Here is a 25,450-nt window from a genome sequence, read left to right as displayed (position 1 = left end):
TATTTCCTTCTCGCTTCCTTCCGTCACCTACTTTCATTGACTATTCTGATTGTCAGTTGTCCAGCCTGTTTCTCCTAAATGGCCGCCTCTGGACGCAATCAGCTGAGCTTTTATCCAAAAACGTCACGATTCATCTCTGATTTGTCAAAGCCAGCAGTGGAAATGATTGAAACCATTACCGTAAAGCAGGGGTCTCAAACTCAAGGCCCGGGGGCCAAATCCGGCCCGCGACTTCATTTTATGTGGCCCCGCAAGAGCTTGCATATATATAATACGTTTATTATACGGTTACATGCCACTTTACAGAAGCACGTTGCCCATAAACGATATGTCCCACAATGCATCTCGTTTTGTGACATGCGCACTGAAGAGACTTGCAATTATTTGCCCTGGACTTCTGTTTTCAGACGTAGTTAATTACTAAGTTATTATCCTATCCCATAATAATCCAATTCAGAGGCAATAATGTAATGTAATACATTATTTTATATATATATATTATATATTTATATAGTTACAACCGGCCCTTTGAGTGCAACCTTTATGCGAATGTGGCCCGCGATGAAATTGAGTTTGACACCCCTGCCTTAAAGCAAGACAGCGGCTTTCAGCACGTGGCAGCCACACTTTTCTCAGCTCTTGACGTTCACTGAGCCATGGACCAAAGTTCTCTTCTGTGTCGTCTTCCTCCAGCGATCCCTCAACATTAGATCATTAATCACAGAGTGGCATGGAAAGTAAAGAGTCCAGAGCCGGGATGGAGGCCTCGGGTCAGTCGATGGTGGCCCATAAGTCCCAGGCTGGTGTCATTATTCTGACATTGTTGTGAAGGCGAGAGCTTTTGGTGCTATTGATCTGGGAGGAGGAGGAAGTAGAGGGGAGATCGATGCACTCGCTGATACAGTGGCGTTGCAAACTGAGGTCGACTGCACTGCCTGCTTTTGTCCATATGTGTGTTAATGAAAAGTATATAAGCGTACCGTATGGGACAATACCAGGCCGCAAGTGTCTCCATGCTCCAGTTAATAGATTACATACATGTAACACTCAGTACACAGTGCAATGCAACAGCTTTAAACTTACAAAGAAACCATCCAAACACATGTTGCATGCGTGTCTATAAACACTAGTTTGAAAAAGTTATTTTGATCTTTTATCCTCATGCAACTACATAACATCAATTTGAAATGTAATCCATTGGCTCGCACACAGAATCATGCACGGACACTGGCAACGGCAGCCTTAATCCTCTCTGTATTCCCCCGCGAGGCTCGGATCCTTTGTGCTCTCAGTCAAAGCCTCGCGTTTGAAGCTGTGTTCAAAGACAGCCTACCTGCTCTTCCCAGCCAGATCCAGACGAAACCCCTGTGTCTTCCAGGACATCTCCTGGACATCCCTCCCCCTAAGCCTTGCCACTCCAGATTCAGCTCAGCACGTTCACTCAGAGCTGAGAGAGCTTCCTCTGGTGTGTAGTCACAGACAGGTGAAAGGGGCACAGGGAGTATCAGGCAATCACCGCATTACAGAACATTAGAGAAGATGGGAGGCAGGGTTGATCATATGGGTCAGTCATGGAGAGTCAGAGGTGGATTAGATACTACAACATACATGTTTTGTTTATTTTACTGCATGTTTCTCCTGTGGGCAGAGGATTTAAGCAGAGGGAGTTGGGGTTGAACGTTAGCAGGGAGGAATCATTGAGTATTATCCATTAGGATATTGTTTTAGTTTCTTTCAGGTGATGATGGTGGTTTAGAAATGATTAAAATGCGCTAATGGTGTTGAGGCTGAGCCATGCTTGTAGGAAGATACTGTAAATGTACTGTACAAATTATGGACAAGTCTTGGCAAACAACAGCATGTATGCACGCAACACCCATAATATGAACAGATCCCAATCCAAAAAGCTCCTGTTAGAAAGATGTGTAATGCTGCATCGCTGCTGGGTCTGAAGAGGTGAGGAATCATGAGGAGCCGGCTATTCTTTCACCACCAGTGACCACAAATGATGACCTGAGCTTTTAAGTTGATGTTTTTCAAATGTGTTTTTTACCATTTCCATTAGTGCTATTGTTGTTTTAAGTCATGGCTTTTATGTGTGTGGTATAACAGAGGCTTATGTCCCTTTGTATTATGTACTAAACTTTCTTGTGAGAGTTCATTCCAATCCTTAAAGTGGTCGTAAAATCCTAATGTGCTGTCTTCCCCTGCACATTTCCCCCTTGCTAATGCATCCTCTGTTTGCAACAACACAGGCATTGTAGCAAGATCGATAGAGAGGCAAATAATGCAGTTAACTTTGCATGTGTTTGGAGGCAGATACTTTCTATTTAATGTGTTTATCATGACTTATGAGCTTCTCTATAGCAGTCATTAACATATGATTACCATCACAGGGCTAATGGCTTTGTCTGTTGTTCCCCTTCCTTCTCAACTGCTTCATCTCCTTTTTCTAAATCTTTCTGCATATTTTATATTCTTCTTTTGAGAATGTGATTCCTTCCTATCTCTTGATCTGCCCTCCGTAATTCTCTCTCTCTCTCTCTCTCTCATCTCCCAAGCCAGAGCCTCACGCCCACTCAATGCTCTCCATTATTGCTTAATTATCTGTGGCCTGTCATTTGAATAATTTTCTATTCCTGATTCTCAATCTTTTTAACTTTATCCCTTCATCTTTCACGTTCTCTTTTCTGTTTACTTCGTCTCTTTGTCTCATACTCTATCTGCCTTTGCTCATTCCACTCCTGAATCTATGTTGTTTCTATTGCATCAGGAAAACTTGGTTATGCATACTTATCTTCCCCCACTTGTCCAAGTCCATTGACTCTCCTCTTCTGCTGGTTAATAAAGAGATCAAACTGTGTGAGACAGTGGGAGAGCGAGCTAAAAGTCTGAATCATGTCTGTTTGATGAGGGACGTTACTTCTCTGCAGCAACATGCTTCTTATAGTAACTGAACCATTTCGCTCTTAGGCACATCGTTGTTACACTTGTTAACTTAATCCCACCATCTACATCTCTGCCAGCACTGGAGTGGCAAGAAATCAAAGCCTTCAAATTAGTCCACGTCCGTATTTTTATAAATTCTGTGTGCCAGCCATTGGAGAGCTCAAATGCTGTAGTTTTCTCAGTCAAAAATCGTCTTCTAACGTCTCCACATCCCGGCAGCACCGTGGGGCCATTGGGGAAATCAATAATAGAGACCCGCTATTTGTTTGTGTTTGGGTGTGTGTTTGTCTTGGCTTGTAAGTAAACTATCTATCTGAAACATGTTTCGATTGTGTGTGCAGCTCTGTGGTCCCTGGCAGAAAATGGATTGGTGCTGTTGTCATGGCTCCCCTGTATCAAATACACACCACTTTGTTCCAGTGTAACTGTATACTCACTGGGGTATCCCTGCTTGTTTTCTTCAGTGCTTGTGGCTGATGGTTTAACTTGGGATACCTGGGGACACTTGAGCAGGGTTTTGCTCCTGTGGTTCTGTGGCGAATTACAGGATTTATAAAGTGCGGGTTTTGTTTTCCGTCAGTAACGCGAGTGCAGAAATTAACTGTGTGAATCCCAGTAGAGCTGACTGGTGCTGCGTGTCAAACTATCAAATCTATTTTCATGCATTGATGTTAGTCTTGTAAAGCAAAGGGAGCACTTTTTGTAGGATTGTTAAAATGTGTGTAAAAAGTGTCTTACTGATATACACTCCGACAGTTTTTAGTGCATCGTTGCGTTATTCTTGTACTTTTGGAGCGATGGCCAATAATGAATCCCATTCAAAGACTGACCTTTGTGTGTTAACACTAGATTTTATTGTCTGTTTGAGTTAACTCGACACAACTGCATCCAAGCAATTTACTACAAGGAATCAATAACACCAATGTCCCACTTACTTACTGCCTTTATGACTTAAATAAACCCCAGAGGGCAGTTTCTTTAAGGAACTGTCCACACTTCAGAAGTCATTATCAGCATTATGTAAATTGCCGTTAGATATCAGTTTGTGTAAGAGTAATAAGCTAAGGAAACATGTTGTTTTCTTCACACATCACTTTAATTCAATGTCATTGCACTGTAAATTCACTCCAGTGCCTAATGATGCATCCTTTGCTATCTTGGTGTCATCTGATCACACGTTGTCTTACTGTCAGTCCTGCAAGTGTTTGACCTACTAAAAAGTGTTCTTGTCTGTTTTCACAGGGTTGGTCAAGCTGGGAATCCACTGTGTAACATGCCAGAAAGTCGCCATAAAGATTGTCAACCGTGAGAAACTCAGCGAGTCAGTACTAATGAAGGTAAGGTCACAGTTTACAGATCTTTCAGATTTACAAATAAGGTTTGAAGTAGTACGGTTTAACCTCTTATGACGTACATTTCCTTTTTTTTTACTTAAATGTTTCCATGTATGTAAACATGATACAAGTTGGGTGTTTTAATGAGTTTACCTTGTTCTTTATTGCCGAGAACATTTATTATTTGTCTAGTTTTCAACAGCCACATGTCCCTGTTTAAGTCTTTGGGCGTTTGATCATTTCTCTCTCTCCCTCTCCTAAATATTAATAGTAAGCGACTTGGCTGACAAAAGCAACACAAAAGTTGTACTGTAACTGAAAGTCCCTCAAAGATCAACATCTTTTATACTTAAAATTACAATCAGCATGCACACACATACACAAAAAATACAAGGACTGCTTGAGTGGGTTTGGAATTTATATTTAAATCATTGGCTGATCTTGCAAATGGTTAAAATACGAGTGACTTATATCAAAAGCCTCATGAAAAGTGAAATCACGGGCTGAGTTGGTGACACTGGGTCCTTTGAAGCAGCTGATTTCCATCCTTTTCAAATACTGAACTGAAGTAGTCAGCTGTTTAGCTCCCCTGCCAGGAGGCAAAGCCCCCCAAAAAACCGTTGGGTAACACAACAATAACGCAGCTTTCTGTAATTATAATTACTTTACCCTCACTCCGAAGCGCTTCAAAATTGTCCTGGTGAAACGCTCCTATTCATAATGTTGCTGTTTTCCACACAGCGCGGTTTTGAACGATACGGTAGGGATTTTTTGTCTTATTATGTCCCCGGGCTCCTGCTGGGCAGCTCTATTCAGTGCCCACGCGAAATGCTGCAAATGCTGCAAAAATTGGCCCTTGAGTTGATGGAATTGTTGTAAAGAAAGCAAAAAGAGCGGCAAGATGGAGGACAACAAGATGCTACAACCTGAAAATGGTCTTTCTCAGGACACACGCAGAGAGGAGTGGCTACTGTAATTGCTTGCTTATGAGCTGGAAGAGTGGCTGCGGATGGGTTTACTCACAGTAAAGGTTATCTGCAAATGGAAAATCCCTCGTTTTGTATCACTTCTTCAGCAGCATCATTACACTTACACCGATGAAATGCTCTGTGCCGAGTGCTCGAATATTGCTGTTTGATAAACAGTCGGTATTAATCAGCTTCTTGCTGCGTCAGTGTCTCCCCGACTTTCCCTCACTCATCGCTGTCTTACTCCCTAAGTTGCTCTCTCTCACGTATTGGCACCACATGCAGTCTAATGCTTTCACGAGGGGAAGACAGGTCATTTCAGTTGCCTCAGCACTGAAGGAGTATTATTAGTTTTAGCAGCAGTAGTTGACGTAACATGTGACAGCAGAGAGGAAGGTGGCGGGAGAATGTCCTCCAGCATCATTTCATCTGCAGGACAGCACCATGTGAAACACCTGGTTTCACATGGTGCTGTCCTGCAGATGAAATGATTTTAAGAATGCCAAACGCTGACAGCTTTCCGACAGGACCAAGACTTTTGCTGAAGCAGCAGTTCAGAGCCAATTACTGAACTCAGCCATTGTCCCTGTTCTCTCAGTTGCGTGTTGCATGTGTGCGTCTGGATGGTGTTCCTCTGAAAAGAGACACTTTTCTTGTGACTTTGAGAGTGGATGCCAAAAACCTGAATCAATCACAATAATTATGCATGTCAGTTTTTCAAACTGAGTTTTACAAATCATTGTTCTGTACGGCTGCCTCATCTTAGTCGAACATTTTGCTAAGACCAAAACTACAGACCAAAACGTCCTTAAGTTGCTTTGTCATTCTTTATGTTTTTCTTTTTACTTATTGACTTACAGTATTTTAAGACACTTATGATGGCATCTCTGGTAGACAGAATATTAAAAGTGGTGCTTTCATATTTTTATTTGTGGAGGTACTTACACTGATCAATAAGTCGATACAACGTTTTAATGAGGACACACCTGATGTAGTGTAGGTTTTGTTGTCCGTCTTTCCTTTGTATATCTAGTGTGTGTGGCTATGATGAGCAATGCTTGTTTGGGATTGGTGTGTGTGCTTGTGCTGTTTGTCACCCAATGAATCACAGGTATTGTTCAGTCGTTTGTAAATCTAGTTGATATACTGTTCACATGCAGTATTGTTGCAGTGTCAGTATTTCTCTGTTTGTGTGTACAGTGTGTGTGTATATTGACTTGTTAATTTGCTCTTGAAATAATAATATCTCAAAGCCTATGTGTCGATTTATTTTGCATCTATAATAAAGGATGAGACTTGACCGATTAGTCAACACTTTTTGTGAGGTCCATCGTAAAAGTTTTCTCTATAAAATTGTACACTAAACATAACAGTGGAACCCCACAGTGCCTGGACAGGTGTTTTCTGAATCCCAGCCACTTTTGCATATTCCCATAGTGTGGCATTGCACAGTGTCATGTCTGTTCTCAGACTTGCCTGTGTGGCTGTCAGACTGTCACAGTGATCGCGTTGCACTCCACTGCAAGACTCACACTGTGAAATGTCACCTTTTAATATGCTAATGTCCTGGGTCCCTGTGGTGCCATTAGGGGAGGATTTGACTCTCCTGGACAGGTGTGTGTGTGTGCATCGCATGCAGACACACACTGATACACACATATGGGCGGTACACTCGCATTTCGAGTGTGTGTACATTTGTCATACAGGCACACACTTATTCATATGTATGTGCATGTCCTCCATGACACACGTCGTCCCTCTACGTCTGTCCCTCCCCCGACTGGCCTTGGGAGTCAGGGGTCTGTGGAGACGAGGAGATGGCTTGAATTAATCATCTCCGAATCTGGCAGAGTCTTGCCTCCACTCGCTGTGTTGAACTTTGTATAACTAATGTTGAACTCTATAGTCCATAGCCCCACAGGCTGCGACACTACGGACAGAAAAGACATTGAATTGTCTTGGATAATAAATTACTCTATGAACTTTATGTCAGTTTGTTACCAAGGAATGAGCCTTGACTACTTCAAAGAGCACATTTATTTGTATTCACTTCTATCAGAAACCCTTACAATGGAGTAAGCTGAATATGCGTTTCCCGTCTGTGGGATGTGGCTGCCCATCATGTTTCAAATGATGAGAGAGAAACGGACAGAAAGAGAATACGCAGTATGTGCACACATGACAGTATGTCAGCAGTCATTGACTCTGAGGCCAAACAGAATGGAGCGCGGCGATCCGATACAAGGGGAAGGCCAGAACCAACACTGCGTGTGTGAGTGTGTGTGTTTCTCTAGGGAACAGTTAATGTTTCTGAATCTAAGCCATCCCTTGTTTCTCTCTTGCTGCCATGCCACTATGCTGTGGGGCTGTGGGAGGGAGGGCAAAGAGAGCAAGCCTCAGGAGAGAGGGATGGACAAGCTGTGAAAAACCCTGCTGATACAAGATAACACTGACGCCTTATAGGTACACCGCTCCTCCACTCGTATGTCAGGAGTGAGTTTTGTTCTTGAACTATTAACATTCACACATATGGTGCGGCCAAGTCATTTGTATTACAACACATATGATGAGTAGGTGAAATCCTCCTTCTTGGCCACTTTCACACAAAGGTGCTTGCATGTTCTTGAAAATAGAATAAAGAAATAAACCTTTTTAGATTCAGAAAAACATTCAGGAACATTGATAATTAGAGCTTGTGATGGTTTGAAAAATGTTTCCAGCATTTTGGAACCGGCACATACAACATAGTTCTTCTGCAGTATGTTAGTTTTAGAAATGTGTTTCGATAAAGCCTTTTTTTGGACAAACAAAAGCCAACATGTAAAATGTCTCAATTTAATCGCTAATTTGAATACATCTTACCCACCTTCTTGCACTGCTGCAATGTTCAATTATTTATTTTAATGAAGTGATGTTATTTTTATCTTTGACCTGCTCTTGTGTGTCTTTTATTTCATGTTTAAAGCAGACACTATTTCTTCTTGGCCTGACCAAATCTCCCTGTGCACTGCTTTCGAACACCTACTGTTAAACTGATGGTCATATTGATGACATGATGGAAAAAAAGTAGTATCTTGCCAATGCAGTTAACTATGGTCTGACAAGCTTCCCCTGAGAGCAAGGGATTTTCTGTACCGTATTTCATACCATATTAACTATCATTATGCTGAGTGGGGCAACTTCAGTAATCCTCAGTTTAGTCTCAGGGTGGGTTAAAATGTTGCTAGCCGCTAGCACTAACAACTAGCAGAGGGAGGGTATCTTTAGCATGCAGCAGTTGGTGGTTGCTGCTGATGCCTGCTCTGTCCTCCCCTCCGAGCCAGTAAGCTGATGGCAGCTGCTGCTGTTGGGATAAGAACAACTAATTAGCCAAAGTGACTCTCTCTCGTCCTGAAGCAGCACAACTTCAAAGTCACTCTACTGTCTCCCAGCCCAGCGAGAGAAAGGAAGAGAGGTAGAGGAGGGATGGAGAGCAGGATGAAGGGAGATAGAGTGCAGGGAAGAGTGTGTGTGTAATGAGGGTTTGAAGGGATGGGGTACATGAATTTGGAATACTTGGATAAATGTTTTGTGAAGTAGATATCCCTACACAGCCACAGTAGTTTTGATGGGGTTTTCAGCACGACGGGGTTACTTTTGGTTTACTGACAGTCCTTGATGTCAGTCATAACAATCCAGTTGAAAATGTGGGTGAGAGAAAGACAGTTTGGAGATGGAGAAGCCAGCAGTATAATTGCCCCCTGAAGCAAATAATTGAAGTGCTAACGGACATTGCTTGTAAGAGCTGAGAACAACCGGGCAGGCCAGAGAATACAGATATATTACCGAAGATGGCCTTAAAGAGAAGGCCAAAGAGGAGGAACAAGTATTTTTTTTCATTCTATAACCAAATCAGAACTGAACAAACATGAGGTAACGTTTCATTCAGAGGAGTTTGATTGCACATCATTTCAAATGAAGTCTCAGGACTCAAAGAGGCAGAGAAAGCAAGGTATAAAGGTTGAGTACACCAACCGACAGGGATGGTGGTAGGCGGGTGAGGAGCAGAATGCCACGGCCACAGATGAATCATACAAGGTCTAATCTTGTTATCCCGACACCTCGCTGACAGCACTGTAGCTTTCTTTCTCCGCCATCTCTTCTCTTCCCCTCCTAATGATTATAGATTGGCCATTCTCTCCCATCTCTGTTGTGCCGCGAGTGGGTTGGATATAGAAATGCCTCCAACACGCACACATTTAACTTGATGTGTGCATACGTGTTTGTGTGTGTCCACGTGTGCATGTGCCCGTGCTGCTGCGGAGACAACTCAGACACCCCTTAAAATAAATGGGTTTCATATGTTGTGCCCCCTGCGTGTTGATCCATCAGCTTTATCTGGTGCTGAGCCAGAAGCCAGGGCTTAGCACACAGTTTGATCTTAACAGGCTGACTGCACAGAAAGACTTACCAACTCCGTCTCTCTGCTGTTAGCTTTCACTCGTTTCCGCCCGTTTAATGTATGTAGGCAATCCAATGTTGGGTGGATTTAAATATTTGCAATTTCAAAAGTCAAATAGTTTAACACGTAAGCAATGTTTTCTGTGTGGTGTGTTTGTAGAAGGATATCGGAAAAACCTACTGGCCCGATGTTCACAATAATTGTCAGAAAGGTATAGCACACGCCAGGAAAAAATCCATTACATTTTGGAGCGGATCCGAATCACAGGGGCGATACATTCATTATTTTCTTACTTTCATTAACTTTGAGAGAAGGCCTTGACAAATGTCTCCGCTCGTCAAGTACCCTTCTAGTTTGAATATAGATTCAAGCTACACTGCAGAACAAAACCTTTTGAGTCAATACAGTGCATTCCAAGTAATGCTGTTTTATAAACTACTGACCAAACATTCTCCCTGAAAAAGTGCATTACCAATCTGTCCCTCTTCCTATTCTTACAGTGTTTTCTCTCCATGCCTTTTTCCCTTATAGCATTCTGTCGGAAGCTAAATAAGGAAATGGATTTCCTCCAACCTGTAATGTTTTACATAGCCCTTTGTATGTTATCAGTCAATATGAAGGTCGCTCATCTTTCTACACCAGGGGTGCCCAACCAGTCGATCGCGATCGACCGGTCGATCGCAGCGAGATTCCCAGTCGATCGCGAGATGTGTCTAAAAATAGAACAACAATATTCTGTTTTATCGTTAATGTCCTATAACATAATCTTCCCGTGCCAGAATAATGCACTTGAACGCACCAAATCTTTGTGATTGGCCGGCGTGACCCCATGTGTGGGGGCGTGGCTGGTGGACAGTGGGCACTATTTCGCTGACGTTCTCCGTGTCAACAGGAGAGACAGTCTGCACACACACAAGACCGCAATTATGGCAGAAGCAAAAAAGCCCAAAATATATAATTTTCACTCCGAGTGGGAGGATGATCATTTTTGTATCCATTCCAATTCAAAGACCATCTGTCTCATCTGCAATGCGAGCGTGGCTTTATCGAAGAAGGGTAATTTAGGAGCGGCATTTCAAAACAGTGCACAAACGCTACGAGACGGAATTCCCTCTGCCCTACGCTCCAAAAGGGGAGGGGCCTGAAAGGACAGCTAAATGCACAGCAGTCCATTTTCACCAGGCCCAACAACAAGAGCAAGGCTGCTACCATAGCATCTTATCGTGTCAGTCACGTTCTTGCGAAACACATGAAGTCTTTCAAAGACGGCAAAGTTGTGAAAGAAGCTTTCTTGGAGGCTGCCGACGCGCTTTTTGGGGGACAGTAAAAATAACAGAAGCATTTCAACAGGTTTTTGATATAATAAAAACTCAAGTTAGATACCATTATTAATCAGCTGTAAATTTTAATTTGTTTGAACTTATTCATTATAATTATTGTACAAAATGGTATAAGAATGCAAACTTAAATTGATTATAGTCTATTATCAATTCAGTTTAAGAAACTAGTGTTGCTTGCATCCTATTTTAAAAGGCATTTATTTTTATACTCGACTAAAATGCAACAAAAAAAGGGTTTGATTCTATTAATTTTGTCTTTTTTATTGCACTTTGGCAGCAGATTCCTGTGTAGCTTCAGATCTGAGTTGTCTTATTACTAGTAAGCCTCATTTATACTTTTGTAGCAACACTATTTTTATATAATGGCAAAGAAAGGGTTCAGTCTTTTCTTTTGTTCCTGTGTCATGTGGCAGCACTGTTCAATGTTTCTTGAAAACATTACCCACTGTAGTATGTGACGTGTGAATAAACTCCAAGTCTGTATCAACAACACTGCTGTGTAACTTCAGTTAAATACTTGTATGTGTGTAGATTAGAAAGAGGTAAAATAAAGGATCTGCAGTATTTTATGGAGTATTAAAGGTCAGTTTTATACAAGTAGTGTGTATTTACCTGGCAGTAGGCTGTCAGTAATGGCTACGCCTCTCTATTTGGACTGGTAGATCTCGGCAGACTGGCAACTTTAAAAGTAGCTCTCGGTTAAAAAAAGGTTGGGCACCCCTGTTCTACACCCTAATTTGCTTTCCAATCACCACTCCTAAATCAATATATATCCACTTTTTCCCAGTCTTTATTGAGTGTTGACGAAGCTCTGCTGAAACGGAAATGGGGAATAGATTTTACCTACAGGGCACAACATGTTTGAAGATTGTAAAGAGATGTCAGCTTTCAGCTCTATCTGTGTCCCATTATCTTTCATGCTAAATACCATTGACTAAAGACTCCAAACATTGAGTTTTACACAGTTCTACCCTGTAGCTTGTGATCCATCACATCCTGGAGAAAGACGTGTGGAACCGTTAGTGCTGCTGCTCTCTGTGGTGACAAAGCTCACCAAACACACACTGTGTTGTTTGACTGATTGTACCTCTCTCGTATGTCTTATCGAGATAAAACAGAGATGGAGTGCAGACAAAATAATGAAATGGAGGATTGGGAGAACACAAGATGTAGCGGGATTCCCCATTGAGCTCAACAGGAAACATACAGATGTCTAAACCGATGGCATTAGTTTCTCCTCTTCAAAGGCAGAAGCCGCTGTTTGTCAGATAAATTACAAAGCTTGGTTTGATTCTTTCATTTGTTGTTGCTTTTGGTTTTCCACTTTTCCTTTGTGAGGAAAGGGCCCGTTGTCATGAAGCTATTTTACCTTTAAATGTAGTTGTGGTTTCATGAGGAGATCAGCAAAGATCCCTTTAAAGTTTAGGTTCCTTTTTTTTGTCTTTGAATTTCTTTGTTAAGCACTGGGATTTCCTACCTCTTCATACTGCCTGTGGACTCACTGAAGTGTATTTTGGGGGTGTTTCCTCTAAGCCACTAGGTAGCACACAAACACTTGTTTGATTAGGTACCGGTAATTGAATAGGGACATCATGTTCCTTGAGAGCAAAACAGGACTCTTTTTCTATTCTCAAACCTTTCATTTGTTTTCATATCATGTTGCTTCCAATTAAAGACAGCAACTCCCAATGCCCTGCATCTCAACATGTTGCACATTATTATGGGCCCGTGAGTGATTTTATTCTATTTGATATCAGCCTGTGCCCTTTGTTAATGTGGGACATAAACCAGCAACAGTTTGCCCTTGCCTTAATTAACACTCATAAACACACAGATCCATACAAAGTAGCTCTGGTGGTGTGAGTTGGAAATTGTTTAAAAAAGCGCAGAAACATTTGTTGTGTGTTTAATGTTTCATGATAAACTGTATCAGAGATTTGCATTTGTTCAACTGATGGACAACAAATTACATCCCTCTGTTATTGGCAAAACTGTGATAAGTCTATTCATATACCATGCCATTATATAACTGTGATTCATGTGTGTGTTTGCATGCAAGTCTGCGTGTGACAAGTGTACTTATGTGTGCATATCACACATACCATAAGTGACACCATGAGTAACAGCTCCATGAACCTTGTCTAGCTGCTCAGAGTCACACACACACACACACACACACACACACACACACACACACACACACACACACACACACACACACACACACACACACACACACACACACACACACACACACACACACACACACACACACACACACACACACACACACACACACACACACACACACACACACACACACACACACACACACACACACACACACACACACACACACCGACTCTCCTTGAGGTTTTGTCTGTCGTCTTGCTACTGGATTTGGTCAGTAATGGTCTCAGATCAGACAGGCAGGGTTGTGGGGTGAATCACAGCTCGTGGACACACGACACAAAGAGCACTGCTAGCAATGCTTCTAACTGGCCCATTTTCAGGCACAAAAGACAATTTACATAGAGTAGACTATACTCTGATTTTTAAATATTTTGTTGTATATCACAATAAGTTGAAAAGTCACAGTAAAATCATAGTGATGGTTGATAGAAGTGCTATACCACTAATAGCCTAAATACTAATACTACTTGATGTCCTATTCGGAATTTCAGATTGGAACAAAGACAATTTTGCAATATAAATTGATATGCATAGGACATGTACGCATATAACTAGAGACAGATCAATTTAACTCCGCTGTATTCACCACATTTCTTTATTTCTTGATTATGCTCTGAAATGGCTTCGATAAGGCTAAATCATTACACATAGGCTTCATTAATTTATAAACCAGGAATACATTTTTACTGCATTAAGCTGCACTTAGCTCCAGGTTGGCAGTGTTAATGAGGTTGGGAAAGATCCTGATATATATTTGTTGGCTTTTTCAATCAGTGTGTGAACTTCTAAAGCAAGACACTTTTATCTTCATCAGCTCCTTCTTCATCCCTGTGGGGCTGTTTGCTAATGACCCTGTTGTGCTGACGCTCTCTCAAGAACATGCTCTCTCTTTCTTTCCCCATCACTTAATAACACAAAGCATGTATACATCGTGTACTGTACACACAGGAACTGAATACTTTTGCACACATGGTTTGCCATTATTAGGGTAAATTAGTATTCATACGCAGAACCATCAGAGCACAAGAGTGTGCCTTTTTTGTGGCAAAGACATCTATAACACCTAATTAACAGAGCGGAAGCTATAACAACTCCCTGATTACATTATTACAGCTATTTTGAACTTGCTTACAAAGTTTCTAGCTAATTTTGGTTATTTCAGTTGACCAGTCTTTCTTACTGACCTGTTGTCTGTCCGGTATTGACTCCCCTGCAGTTAACTATTGACCAGGTTCATGTGTCAATGAATAGGCCATGTATTCAAATGTGGTGATAATTAGTTGAGTGAGTTGATCACTGTTTGGTAATCAGTACTTTCCGCCTGAATGATTGCTTACATTTTCTTACTTTCTTTGTCTAAGTTGCCTTCACATAAATAACTTTACTTTAACACCAGCACCAGTGTTGACGTTGACATATATTTGCTTGTTTAATTTCATATCACCTTTTTTTTTAATTGTGATCATCCATTTTCCAATGGTTTAGTGTAGTGTCTTTCTCCATGTAAAACATTCTGTAATAGAACATTACAATGTTTCAACATTTGTAATACAATTATGCTTAATACACTTTACACCTCATATCACATTTTCTTTCAGTTACAGTCCAATAGACTGCAACATTTAATCACCCACATATACATTGGTATTTTAAGATTGGCATCAAAAAAGAAATATATCCTTTCAGCAAGATAAGGTAGCAGATGGCACATTTCTCCAGTGTCTATAGAGGATCCAATTTTCTTCTTCTGCACTTGAAACACTCCCATCTACCTAAAATGCAAATATAGGCGACTTTAGATTATTACATTTACACTTTTTTAACTGATGTACTGTAGATGACCTTCAGATCTAATCCTCACATTCAGTTCTGCACTCTCCCTCTAGTGTGAAAACCAGTTCATCAATCTACATGTTACATCTCCACACAAACCAAGGTCACCTTACCAATCCTCTCTTATGAGCCACGCAATGGACGAGTTGACGAAAATAGTATACACTTTAGACGGCCAACACAAAAACATGGTTGCCAAAGGGACCCGCTGCCTGCCCGTCACTGATAAATCACTCATCTTCCTTTTGGCCTTTGCACAACAACCGCCGTACACATACTGTTATACGCACAAACACACATTTACCCTCTCCCCAGTCTGTCCCACTCCATCCCAACTATCAGCCCATGCAGTATGTTTGAGGAGGTTGATGGTTATACCCTCTGACCCCGGGGTGTGGAGGACCTCTGCCATTATACTCCATTATGACCAAGGTTATCCAGGGACATGTCTGTTACTGTGGAATGATGTGGCCTGCCACTGGTCTAAGTGGCAGCTTGATGGATGTGTCAGCAGCACAAACACACATCATACACATTATTAGAGAGATGGAATGAGAGAAACGGAGAATAAATGATAGGATGATATGAAAGGAGGAAGAGTAGCAGGAGATTTGGTCTTACGTGGGAGCGGGTAATGAGGAAGATTTGAAAGGCTGGGAGATGGATAAAGGATAAGGACTAGCGAGCTAGCAGAGACTATGTCCACATCGATTTACATGTCTCCCGCATTGATCAGACTCCCCCGTGTAGGGAATTTACCTCGTCTTCACAAAGGATGACTGATACAGTGATTATCAGAAAAAACCTGTAACGCTGACTGTGTATCCATGTGTGTTTGCGGACGCGCATGCTTGTGTTTGTGAGATCAAGGGAAAAGCGATAAACAGAGCAGGATGAAAGTAAGAGATTCGTTTTTTCAGTTGAGCGACTTTCACTGGAATAGAATCATACAAATACGATTTTATTTTGTTTTGCTCTGTGGGACTAGCTCAAAAGCAGAAGATAACAAAACTACCTTAAGCGCACGCTCCCTCGTCAAATAATGTTAAATCCATCGCCACGAGCCCACTCCGTCAATTTCAAAACCAATTTTTGATAAGCAGGTTCTCCCAGGAACACAAGTTAATATCATCTGGAAAAGTATTGGCTATGACCTGCACACCAAGAAGAGGAAGAGCACATGTGTGTCTGCGTGTGTGTTTGCCCTTGAAACTGATGTCCTTACCTCCCGCTTGCAAAGACTGACATACAGCGCTTTCAAACCACTAAACGCCTTCCAATTTACATGCATGGGTAAGCACATACACTAAGATACACACACATGCATACACACCAGCTTGGTTACCCTCTGTTCCTGGCAGAAAACACAGATTCTGCCCTACTGGCTCACTGACCGACATATGGATGGATGGAGGTGGCTCGCGGCTTGCCGTCATCAGAGGCGTGTGTGTACAGTGTGTGTGCATCATGGGTTAACGTGTCCACATGTCACAAGTGCGAATGGACGACGAGCTGACTGGCTTTGTCCGTGAGCCAGGGGCCAAGCTGTGCCGTCTCCTTCCCTTCTGCTCACTGACAGTTGGACCCACGTCTCCTTCTCACCGGCCATTACCCCATCCATACCTTCCTTCCTTCTCCATCACCCAAATGTGATATATGTTATGATATCTCTACCAAACCTTACTCCCTGCAAACTATCATTGATTTTTTGTTTTTGCTAAGGACAAAAAACTATTAAATGTACCACACAGAAAAATGTGTATTAACAAGGTCTGAGATACATATATTGACAACACAAAAATCTTAATAATTGAAGGACTCTTTTAGGATGTATTTTCTTTGTCTAATGGCTTTCTAAGTTGAGACTACATTATCTTTATATTCTATCTGCTGTTGTGATATTACATTCATGAAATAGGTCATACTTGGATAACACTTTTATCATAAATTGGGAGTAGTCAAAGTTTCTGAATTAAAGCTGGTGAGATGCAAATATTTCAATTGTTTAATGTTTTTGGAAGAAGACAGTTCTCTAAACGGCTTTAGAAAAATGTACATTACATTACATTGCATTTAGCTGACACTTTTATCCAAAGCGACTTACAATAAGTGCATTCAACCAAGAAGATACAAACTTGAAGAAAACAGAATCATATAAGTACATCAGGTTTCATAGAGCCAAACATTTCAAGTGCTACTCAACTGGCTTTAGATAAACCAGTCCTTTATTAGTATATAAGTGCTTTGTTAGTAATTCTATCGCTCGAAGTGGAGTCGAAAGAGATGAGTTTTCAGTCTGCGCCGGAAGGTGTGTAAGCTTTCTGCTGTCCTGATGTCAATGGGAGCTCATTCCACCATCTTGGAGCCAGGATAGCAAACCCACGTGTTTTTGCTGATGGGAACTTGGGTCCCCTTCGCAGCGATGGTGCAGCGAGTCGTTTGGTTGATGCAGAGCGGAGTGCATGTGCTGGGGTGTACAGTTTAACCATGTCCTGGATGTAGGAAGGGCCAGATCCATTCGCAGCATGGTAAGCAAGTACCAGTGTCTTGAAGTGGATTCTAGCAGTTACCGGAAGCCAGTGGAGGGAGCGGAGGAGCGGCGTGGTGTGGGAGAATTTAGGAAGGTTGAAGACCAGACGAGCCGCTGCATTCTGGATGAGCTGCAGAGGTCGGATGGCACATGCAGGTAGACCAGCCAGGAGGGAGTTGCAGTAGTCTAGGCGTGAGATGACAAGAGTCTGGACCAGAACCTGCGTTGTTTTCTGGGTCAGCTGGGGACGTATCCTCCTGATGTTGTAAAGAGTGTATAACATTACATTTTATTTCATTTGACACTTTGTATATAATCAGAACAATTATAAAGGTTGTGAAGAGAACATTTGTCCACCAAACAACTCTTCAGAATGTTATTATTCATTTGTTATTCAAATCCTATTATGAAATCTTATGAAAAGGTCTAGTAATATTGTTAAAAATAAATATCAGTCAGATACTTCTATCAGCTCCTTGACTGTCACATGCTTGTTGCTCCTCATATCACCTTACCTGTTATCATTTCACTCGGGCTGTGTGATGCGCGCGGCTGCTAAAAAGGTTATTATTCCCCGTGTTGTGTTAATTAGCAACACAAGAGGCTGCAGAACTCAGGGGGGTGAGCTGGCACTGCCACTGTGCTCTCTTTCTGCCTGTCTCCTCTTCATTTCGCTTTTGGTCTTCTCCATTGCAAATAATTACATGGCTTATCCCTCTCACATTCACTCATCCTTTCTCTGTCCCTCTTTTGCTTTTCTATCCATCCCGCAGCTCTTGCACGCGCTGTAGCTCCCATGTTAGCATATAGCCACCCACGTTTTTTTATCTGACACACATGGATGCCCTGTTGACTTTGATCCTCAGATCTCAGTATCAAGGGACCATTCACTCGCTCGCCTGGGGGAGGTGACAGAAATGTCTGTTTTCCTTCAGTGTGCATGAGAGGGAGAAAGAGAGCGAGAGGCAATAAGTGGAGAGTGAGAGATGACAGAGCCTGTGATCCAATATTTTCCCCGGTGAGATTTTGGAATGGTTTCTCTGTTCGGTTGCCCTGTGACATGTGTGTGACATGAATCTAATCTCTTTGCGTCTTTGTTGTTGCCTGGCTGTCTGTGATCCTCCGTCCTCTATCTCTGGACTCTTAGACACATATATGAAACTATTGACGTCGCCAGTCATTTGTTTGCTCGTCCATTCAGCCATTCAGATCCAGGGCTGTAATTTAAAGAATCAATAGCGAGCTGATGGAACTATGCTAAACTGGCTTTCATCCTTTGAATGGAAAGTGACACATGTGAGCTTTAGCGACTGCTTTGCCTCATTTATCCATGTAGCTCCAGTATTCCCAGTAGCCCTCTCACACATAGTTATTCTTTTCTATTATAAAATACCATCTGCACCTGCAAATTACACCATAATTACAAGTAATACATCACATCAGACCTACTTTGAAAAAGAACAACATCGAAATTAAATACCAGTTAAAATAAAATGGCTTTTAATCCACAGGGTACGAATGCAGTTTCTTAAAGCCTGGCAGTATGATGTAATATTTTTTTTTTCATCACATGTCATTTGTAGTTTTCATCCTAACCAGAATCATCTCTGCATTCCCACATCTTTCATAGGACAAATTACAGTATCAATTACAGTTTTCAAAATCTTGTTCAATCTCTGGTTTCTGATCAGGTGTTTATCCTTCCTTTTTCTTACTCTTTTAACCCCGTTTGTTTTTGGAAAATATGTAGCAAATTGGCAATACATTCATTTCATTTCAAACCTTTATTTACCCAGGTGTATCCCATTGAGATCATTGATCTCTTTTTCAAGGGAGACCTGCTCACGTAGGTTCCACATGAAACATAAAAACATAAACAGAACAACAAAAAGGACATTGAACTGTTAAACGCAAGAAAGATGACAAGAAAAGGTGTGTCCATCTGACCAACCGGCCATCTGTCCGTGTGCCTTAGTGCTTTCGTCTGCGTGTGTGTCGGTGAAAGGTGTCGAAGCGCCTGCTAATAAAGGCTTAATGAAGTGCAATGGAAATATGGAGAGAGCTGTCCGCACTCACAGATGTGAAACTTAATGAGAGAGTGTGCAGCCATGTACAGGAGCCAGGGACGAGGATGACCACCTGGTATTTATATTAGCATGAAGTTATGTAGGTGTTAGATGGATCTGTGTGTTTGAGGCTTTGATAAGAAGTGTTACTCAGTTTGAAGAAATGCAGTTGTTATTGTTGTTGTTATAGCTGTCCCACTTGCTTCCTTTTTCACTAAAAGCATGTGAGGTGTCAATGTATTTCTCAGATAATTTATTTTGACTGACAATTGTACGTTTTATAATGGAAACTGTTGACTGTATTATACTAGAAGAAATAGAGGGTTGCTCCACAGATTTACATTAGTGTGTTAACAGCTAATCTTGCAATAACAAGGCAGTTGTACAGTTAATTCTTCACATTAAGCCTCATTTCTCTTATTTCAATTAAGTAAAAGGAGGCGCTTAGAGGAAGCTTAGGAAGCCAGCTGCTGGCTCTGTAGCATTTCGACAGCTCATCTCTCCCTGAGTCCTGGGTAGCATTTGTCTCTCTGCAGGGAATCTTGCTGCCAGCTAGCTTGCTAGCCTCCATGGGTTCATTCTTAACAACGCACCTCAGCCTCAGGTGAAAAGGTGGCATGGTGTGCCACTGCTGATAGCGCTCATTAGTCTCCGGATTAGCCCTGATTAGTCTAGCCGGTACTCCCACTGATACTCCATGCTAATGCTAATTACGCATTTACCATTTTACCCAGTTTCTACACAAGCTGTGTGCCTTGCTTTATTAGCTTTATATTCTCCCATGACTTCTTCTTGGCTGTGGCCTCAACACGTGTTGCTCTGCTCTGCATTTCTTCTCTTCAGTGACTGATAGTTAAAGAGTGGAGATAGGGATGCTGCTATTTCTTGCAAAAAATAATCATCAAAAGTGTGTCAAGATAGGGTACCTGAGCTGACAGTAATCAGTAATACAGCCTGTTCTGAAATGAAAAACAATGAGAGAGCATAATTAAGAGGGAGGATCCTGATTTTACGCTCGGTCAAGCGTTCAGCTTTGTGGGAGTTTAACAAAAACTGAGTTAGCTGGCAGATCAGAGCTTTGACTTCATTCCACATGAGTGTTCATATAGTTAAGGCACGATGAATGTGACATTAAAGCTGCCTGAAAGCTGTCACGGGGAAGGGACAAAGTGAAATTGACTTTGATGAGATTGAGATGAGGCAGAGGAGCCTCCACCTCACACTGTCCTTTCATCCTCTTCATCGTCAGACAAAGCTGAACACAGAGGGTGGACAAGAAAGGTGAAGGAGAAGGAGGAGCCGATAACTGCAAGAGGAGCAGGAGAGCAGCACAGGGGGCTGAAGATTAGCTGGGGCTCCTGTCGAAGTTGGTTCCATGCTGATTTTCAGTGGCAGCTGTACATGCTGACTACCACTCTCCTGAGATGCTGACACAAATCCAAACTGATGCTCGATTTTCATGAAATTCTGCTCTCACCGTACACACAGTACAGTGTATATGTCTCTCAGCAGATCTGTAAGCAACAGCAAAAAAAGAACTTGAACCTGGACATGGCAGGAGTTTAGAGTATACAGTATGTACAGCCACAGTCTCAAACTGACTGCAGGAAAAAATTGCCTCTTTTTCAAGATGCTGATGTCCCTGTGTTGACATTGTGACCTCAACTCAACCACAGGCTGGTACTCTTAGTAGACAGATATGTTCAAATGGGGGATGTTATTCAACTTCATGTCTTCTATCAAACCAAGTTCATTTCGGCTCTCCTCAGGGAAACCACTGGCCTATGTAATGTAATTGCAAAAAGGGACTTGTTTTATGAGAGAGGAGGACCACTATTTTTGCGAGATAAGACATACTCAACCTGTTTAAATTCAGTTTTAGAAGAAAACTACATTTTCCACCTAAGATAGCTGTGCTGGATGCCTGGAGTGTGGTCAAAGCCTATCTCTGTCCTTGCCACCAGTAGAAAGTGCAAGTCAGCGTCTTTCATTGGTTTGCTTATTCCCTCTAAGCTCCTATGCTGGTTGTGTGAAGTGCTATTACAGATTGCTGCCTCTCAGATTTATCTCTCTAAGCGACCTGCTGTTGACCTCAGAAAAATGATTGCAGAGAACTCGTCATAGGCTGTGTTTGGGTCAGTCCGTTTGTCTCCCTGGTACTTCAGTTTTGGCATTGAGAGTTGCAGTGTACACTCTAAAAAAAAAATACACCGGCTTTACTTAAATAAATTGAGCTAACAATTTGCGTTGATCTTTTTAAGTATTTCCAATTTAATCGATTATTAAGTTAATCCGAGTACCCATTTATAATCTGATTAACTCAATTAGTTCAGTACTACAAACATAATTGCTTTCACCTTTAAAATCTAAATTAAGTTGAACCAACTTCATTTTATCATTTTAATCGTAAAGCTGGAGTGATATTAAGTTGCATTTTGCTTAATTTAAGCTATTGTAATTTATTTATTTAAGTCCATACTACTCAAAAATGTCCATGCAAATTGTTACCTTCATTTGTTTGAGTATTAGAAACTCATTTATTTGAGTCAAAAACAATATACACATTTAAGTTCCACTTTTTAACAGTTTATTTTAAAATGTTCTTTACACAATGACCTTTTTATAACAAATGTTCTCAAATATGAAATAAAAGTAGATACAAAAATTAAAATAAAGGCATGAACCTGCTTCCAACCTTTTTAAACATCTCTTTTGGTCAGGTTGAGTGCGTATGTTAACCCCATCAGCATGGCACAGGTTCTTGTCGCATCCAAGATTTGAAGAACTTCTGTTCCTTCAATCACTATTCTTGCATCCGCACCCCTTGTCAAGTCAATCTTCAGCACCTCATTGCTAACTTCCACGTCACCATCCTGGAATAAGTAGATTAGAAAATAAATGTCAGTGTTTTTGGTGCAATCAGATTTGAAAACATTGTGTTTCAGGTTAACACTAGTTACAGTATGATTTAAGCATCGACTTTACTTACTTAAGTTTTCCTTGAAGAGATCCTCCTTTTCACGAAGACACACAACCAAGCACCAGATAGCAACCTCTTTTATTCTTTCCACCAAATCATCCTTAAAAGGAGAACATTTTAATGTTAAGAAAGAAAAACAAAGGCTTGTTTGCAAAAACTGAACATGCCGGGCATTGTCAGTTGTTGTTCATATTTATTTTAAATTAGTTTTTATCAAATGTAACGTTAATTATAACAAGAAAAATATATATATATACATACTGTATTACAAATAATGAACTTTGACTGCAACTGTGAAACAAAGGATACAGGAGGATACAAACAGCTAGCTAATCAGTATGCTATGCATGCTACAGTAGCTTAAAACAAATAGCTGATGATACCTTACAGCTTGTGTTACACTCAATTATATGCAGTAAGCAGCTGTTGTAAATGAAGCTGAACAAAAATGGCTACTTACCAGGTAACTTGATAGATTATTAAGTTAAAATCCTGTTGTTCCACTGCTAGTTCTGCTTCCAGGATGAATGCAGATTGTTCCAACTCAACATGCGGTCAGCAAAGTCCGGGCAAGTCCAGGCGTGTGTTCAGTTTTGAAACTAAACCGTTGAAACTCAATAGATATGAGTTACTCCAACTTAGTATATCCCTATACAGTAGTTGAGTGAACGCAGACATATTTTTTCAAAATCATTACATTTGTAAGTTACATTGTTTTTGTTCTTTTTCAGTTTGACAGACTTATTAAAATGAGTTGTTAACTAACTAAAATAAGTTGAGGTAAAGAACTAAGTATGTTAGGTTGAAAAAGTATTTATTTTTAAGTGGAATCTACTAACCCCATGAATCGTTTTTTAGAGTGTATGAGGGCAGATATGGACGATTGGTCTTAGATTGCTTTAAGGAACTTAACCGTGTTGATGTTACATGTTAATCATTTGTTTCCTTCTCTCTTTTCCTTCCTCCCTTTTTTCCTACCTGTCTCTTTTTACAGGTGGAGCGGGAAATAGCTATTCTGAAGCTCATAGAACACCCACATGTGTTGAAGCTACATGATGTCTACGAAAATAAAAAATACTTGTAAGTATCACATGCGGAATATGGTCCAGTTTGTATTCATGCTTGATAATACTAAATCATAATTGTTCTCAATGATTGTGTGTATGAAAACCTTCGTGGTTGACAAATATTGTCAGGTGATGTCATTGATCCCATACAGTCTTTGAAATGCCACAAATCAGTTTTGATTGGTGTATTATGACTGGAGGCCAACATTGTTAGCCTTTAAGGGGCAGAAGCTCCATTAGTATGGACATGAAACATTGCGTTTGGCCGCGCAAGCTCGGGGATTGCTAATGGGGAGCGGAAGTCTCCGTAATGTAAACATCATGATATGCTTATCAGAGGCAACACCATTGCATTAAGGGACATTAGCCATGGAGACTGGCAGCCACATTATCCGGCTGCAGAGGCTTCGCAGTACGCACACACAGAAATCTATTAGCAAACTTTAACCACAGTGAGTGACAAGCCCATCAGTAGCTTATGGTAGCCCTCCTGATCCAGAAGGCTGTTTGTCAACTAAACTCAATTAATTCTCATCTTGAGTTTACAGCCTAAATGGGATTGGACATGCAGTACTGTACATGTCATCATTTAGGGTGATAGGAATAGCAGAATATTGTGATTCATCCTATAATTGGATTATTAAAATCACATTTCGTGCCCATTGCTTCGTAACTTTTGACAGTTGGTCACTAGCAGCGTCACAGAAGACACATCGCTTCCATTTGAATAACAGTGACTCAAGGACACGATGCGCTTCACATTGGTGATGTGATTTTGAAATGAATACTTTTTAGATTTTTACTCAGACATCTCCACTTGAAAGCCAATAAATGATAGACACACACACGTATTTTTTTAACACCCAGATATGTCCCTTCCCAGAGCTATTAGATTTATTATGCTGCCGGCACAGATCCAGCTGTTTAAAATTGTGCGGTGTGAGTACAAGAGGTGAGGGAGACATGGACGGAATTTGATACATAGCACCCCAATATTTTATTCATGGGTATTTCATCGCTCAAAATGAATGAGTGATCACATCATGATGTTGGTATAAATCATGCCTTTTAGAATGAGAAATGTTCACAGAGTAGATGTTCAATAGTCTAAGACCAAAAGGCATATAAGTTCACTTGATTTCTAATAGTGTTTTTGCTGCAGTCTTAGAATCATAACAAAATGATAAATTGTAACACATGCAAGGACCTGTTTGTATTTGCTGAGCTACCCTTAGGAAACAGTAAGGTCAAAGCTACTCAAAGCCCCACATGCACTAAATCTTTGGATTGCTGAAAATGTATTTATGTTTCTCCAGCGAGCGAGTCATTAATAAGCTGCAGGCAATGCATTGGCAGAGTATTGAAGTTAAGTTTAAATTGCTACTCTGTTGATTTAGTAATGCATTTCTATTAAGTTTGTGGACTTGCAAGAAAAGGATTTAAAAAAGGAAATGAAGTCAAATCAATTTAACAAAGGCTGAGATTAAATACATTAAAAGTGCAGTATACTACAATTCCCATAATGAAACTTATTAGTAAGCATTTCTTTAAGACCATCACAGGAGAGACAAAGCCTGCTTAGTTCAAACAGCACAACCCCTGCTTTTTCACTCAGAATATTCACTTGTAATCTCTCGATTGAGATACCTCTGGTGATAGAACATATTCATTTTTTTAACAACTCCTAGAAATCTCCCTTCTGGAGCCACATACAACTTTATCTCCAAGTTAAAAGTCTCAATCCAAAGT

General features: G+C 40.9%; 1 protein-coding gene across 4 annotated transcripts in view; it reads left to right on the top strand.

Moving 5' to 3' along the window:
• brsk2a (BR serine/threonine kinase 2a) overlaps window positions 1–25,450 on the top strand; it is a 174,334-nt gene that overhangs the window by 90,852 nt on the left and 58,032 nt on the right. For all 4 annotated transcript variants that reach the window (XM_034084351.2, XM_034084350.2, XM_034084349.2 and 1 more), the window contains exons 2-3: window positions 4,192–4,286; window positions 23,629–23,714. In XM_034084351.2, the coding sequence (XP_033940242.1) occupies window positions 4,192–4,286; window positions 23,629–23,714 (181 nt within the window). The remainder of the gene's footprint in view (window positions 1–4,191; window positions 4,287–23,628; window positions 23,715–25,450) is intronic.

Source organism: Pseudochaenichthys georgianus, chromosome 6 (assembly GCF_902827115.2).
Source record: "Pseudochaenichthys georgianus chromosome 6, fPseGeo1.2, whole genome shotgun sequence".
Taxonomy (NCBI): domain Eukaryota; kingdom Metazoa; phylum Chordata; class Actinopteri; order Perciformes; family Channichthyidae; genus Pseudochaenichthys; species Pseudochaenichthys georgianus.
This window is presented reverse-complemented; position numbering and strand designations above follow the sequence as displayed.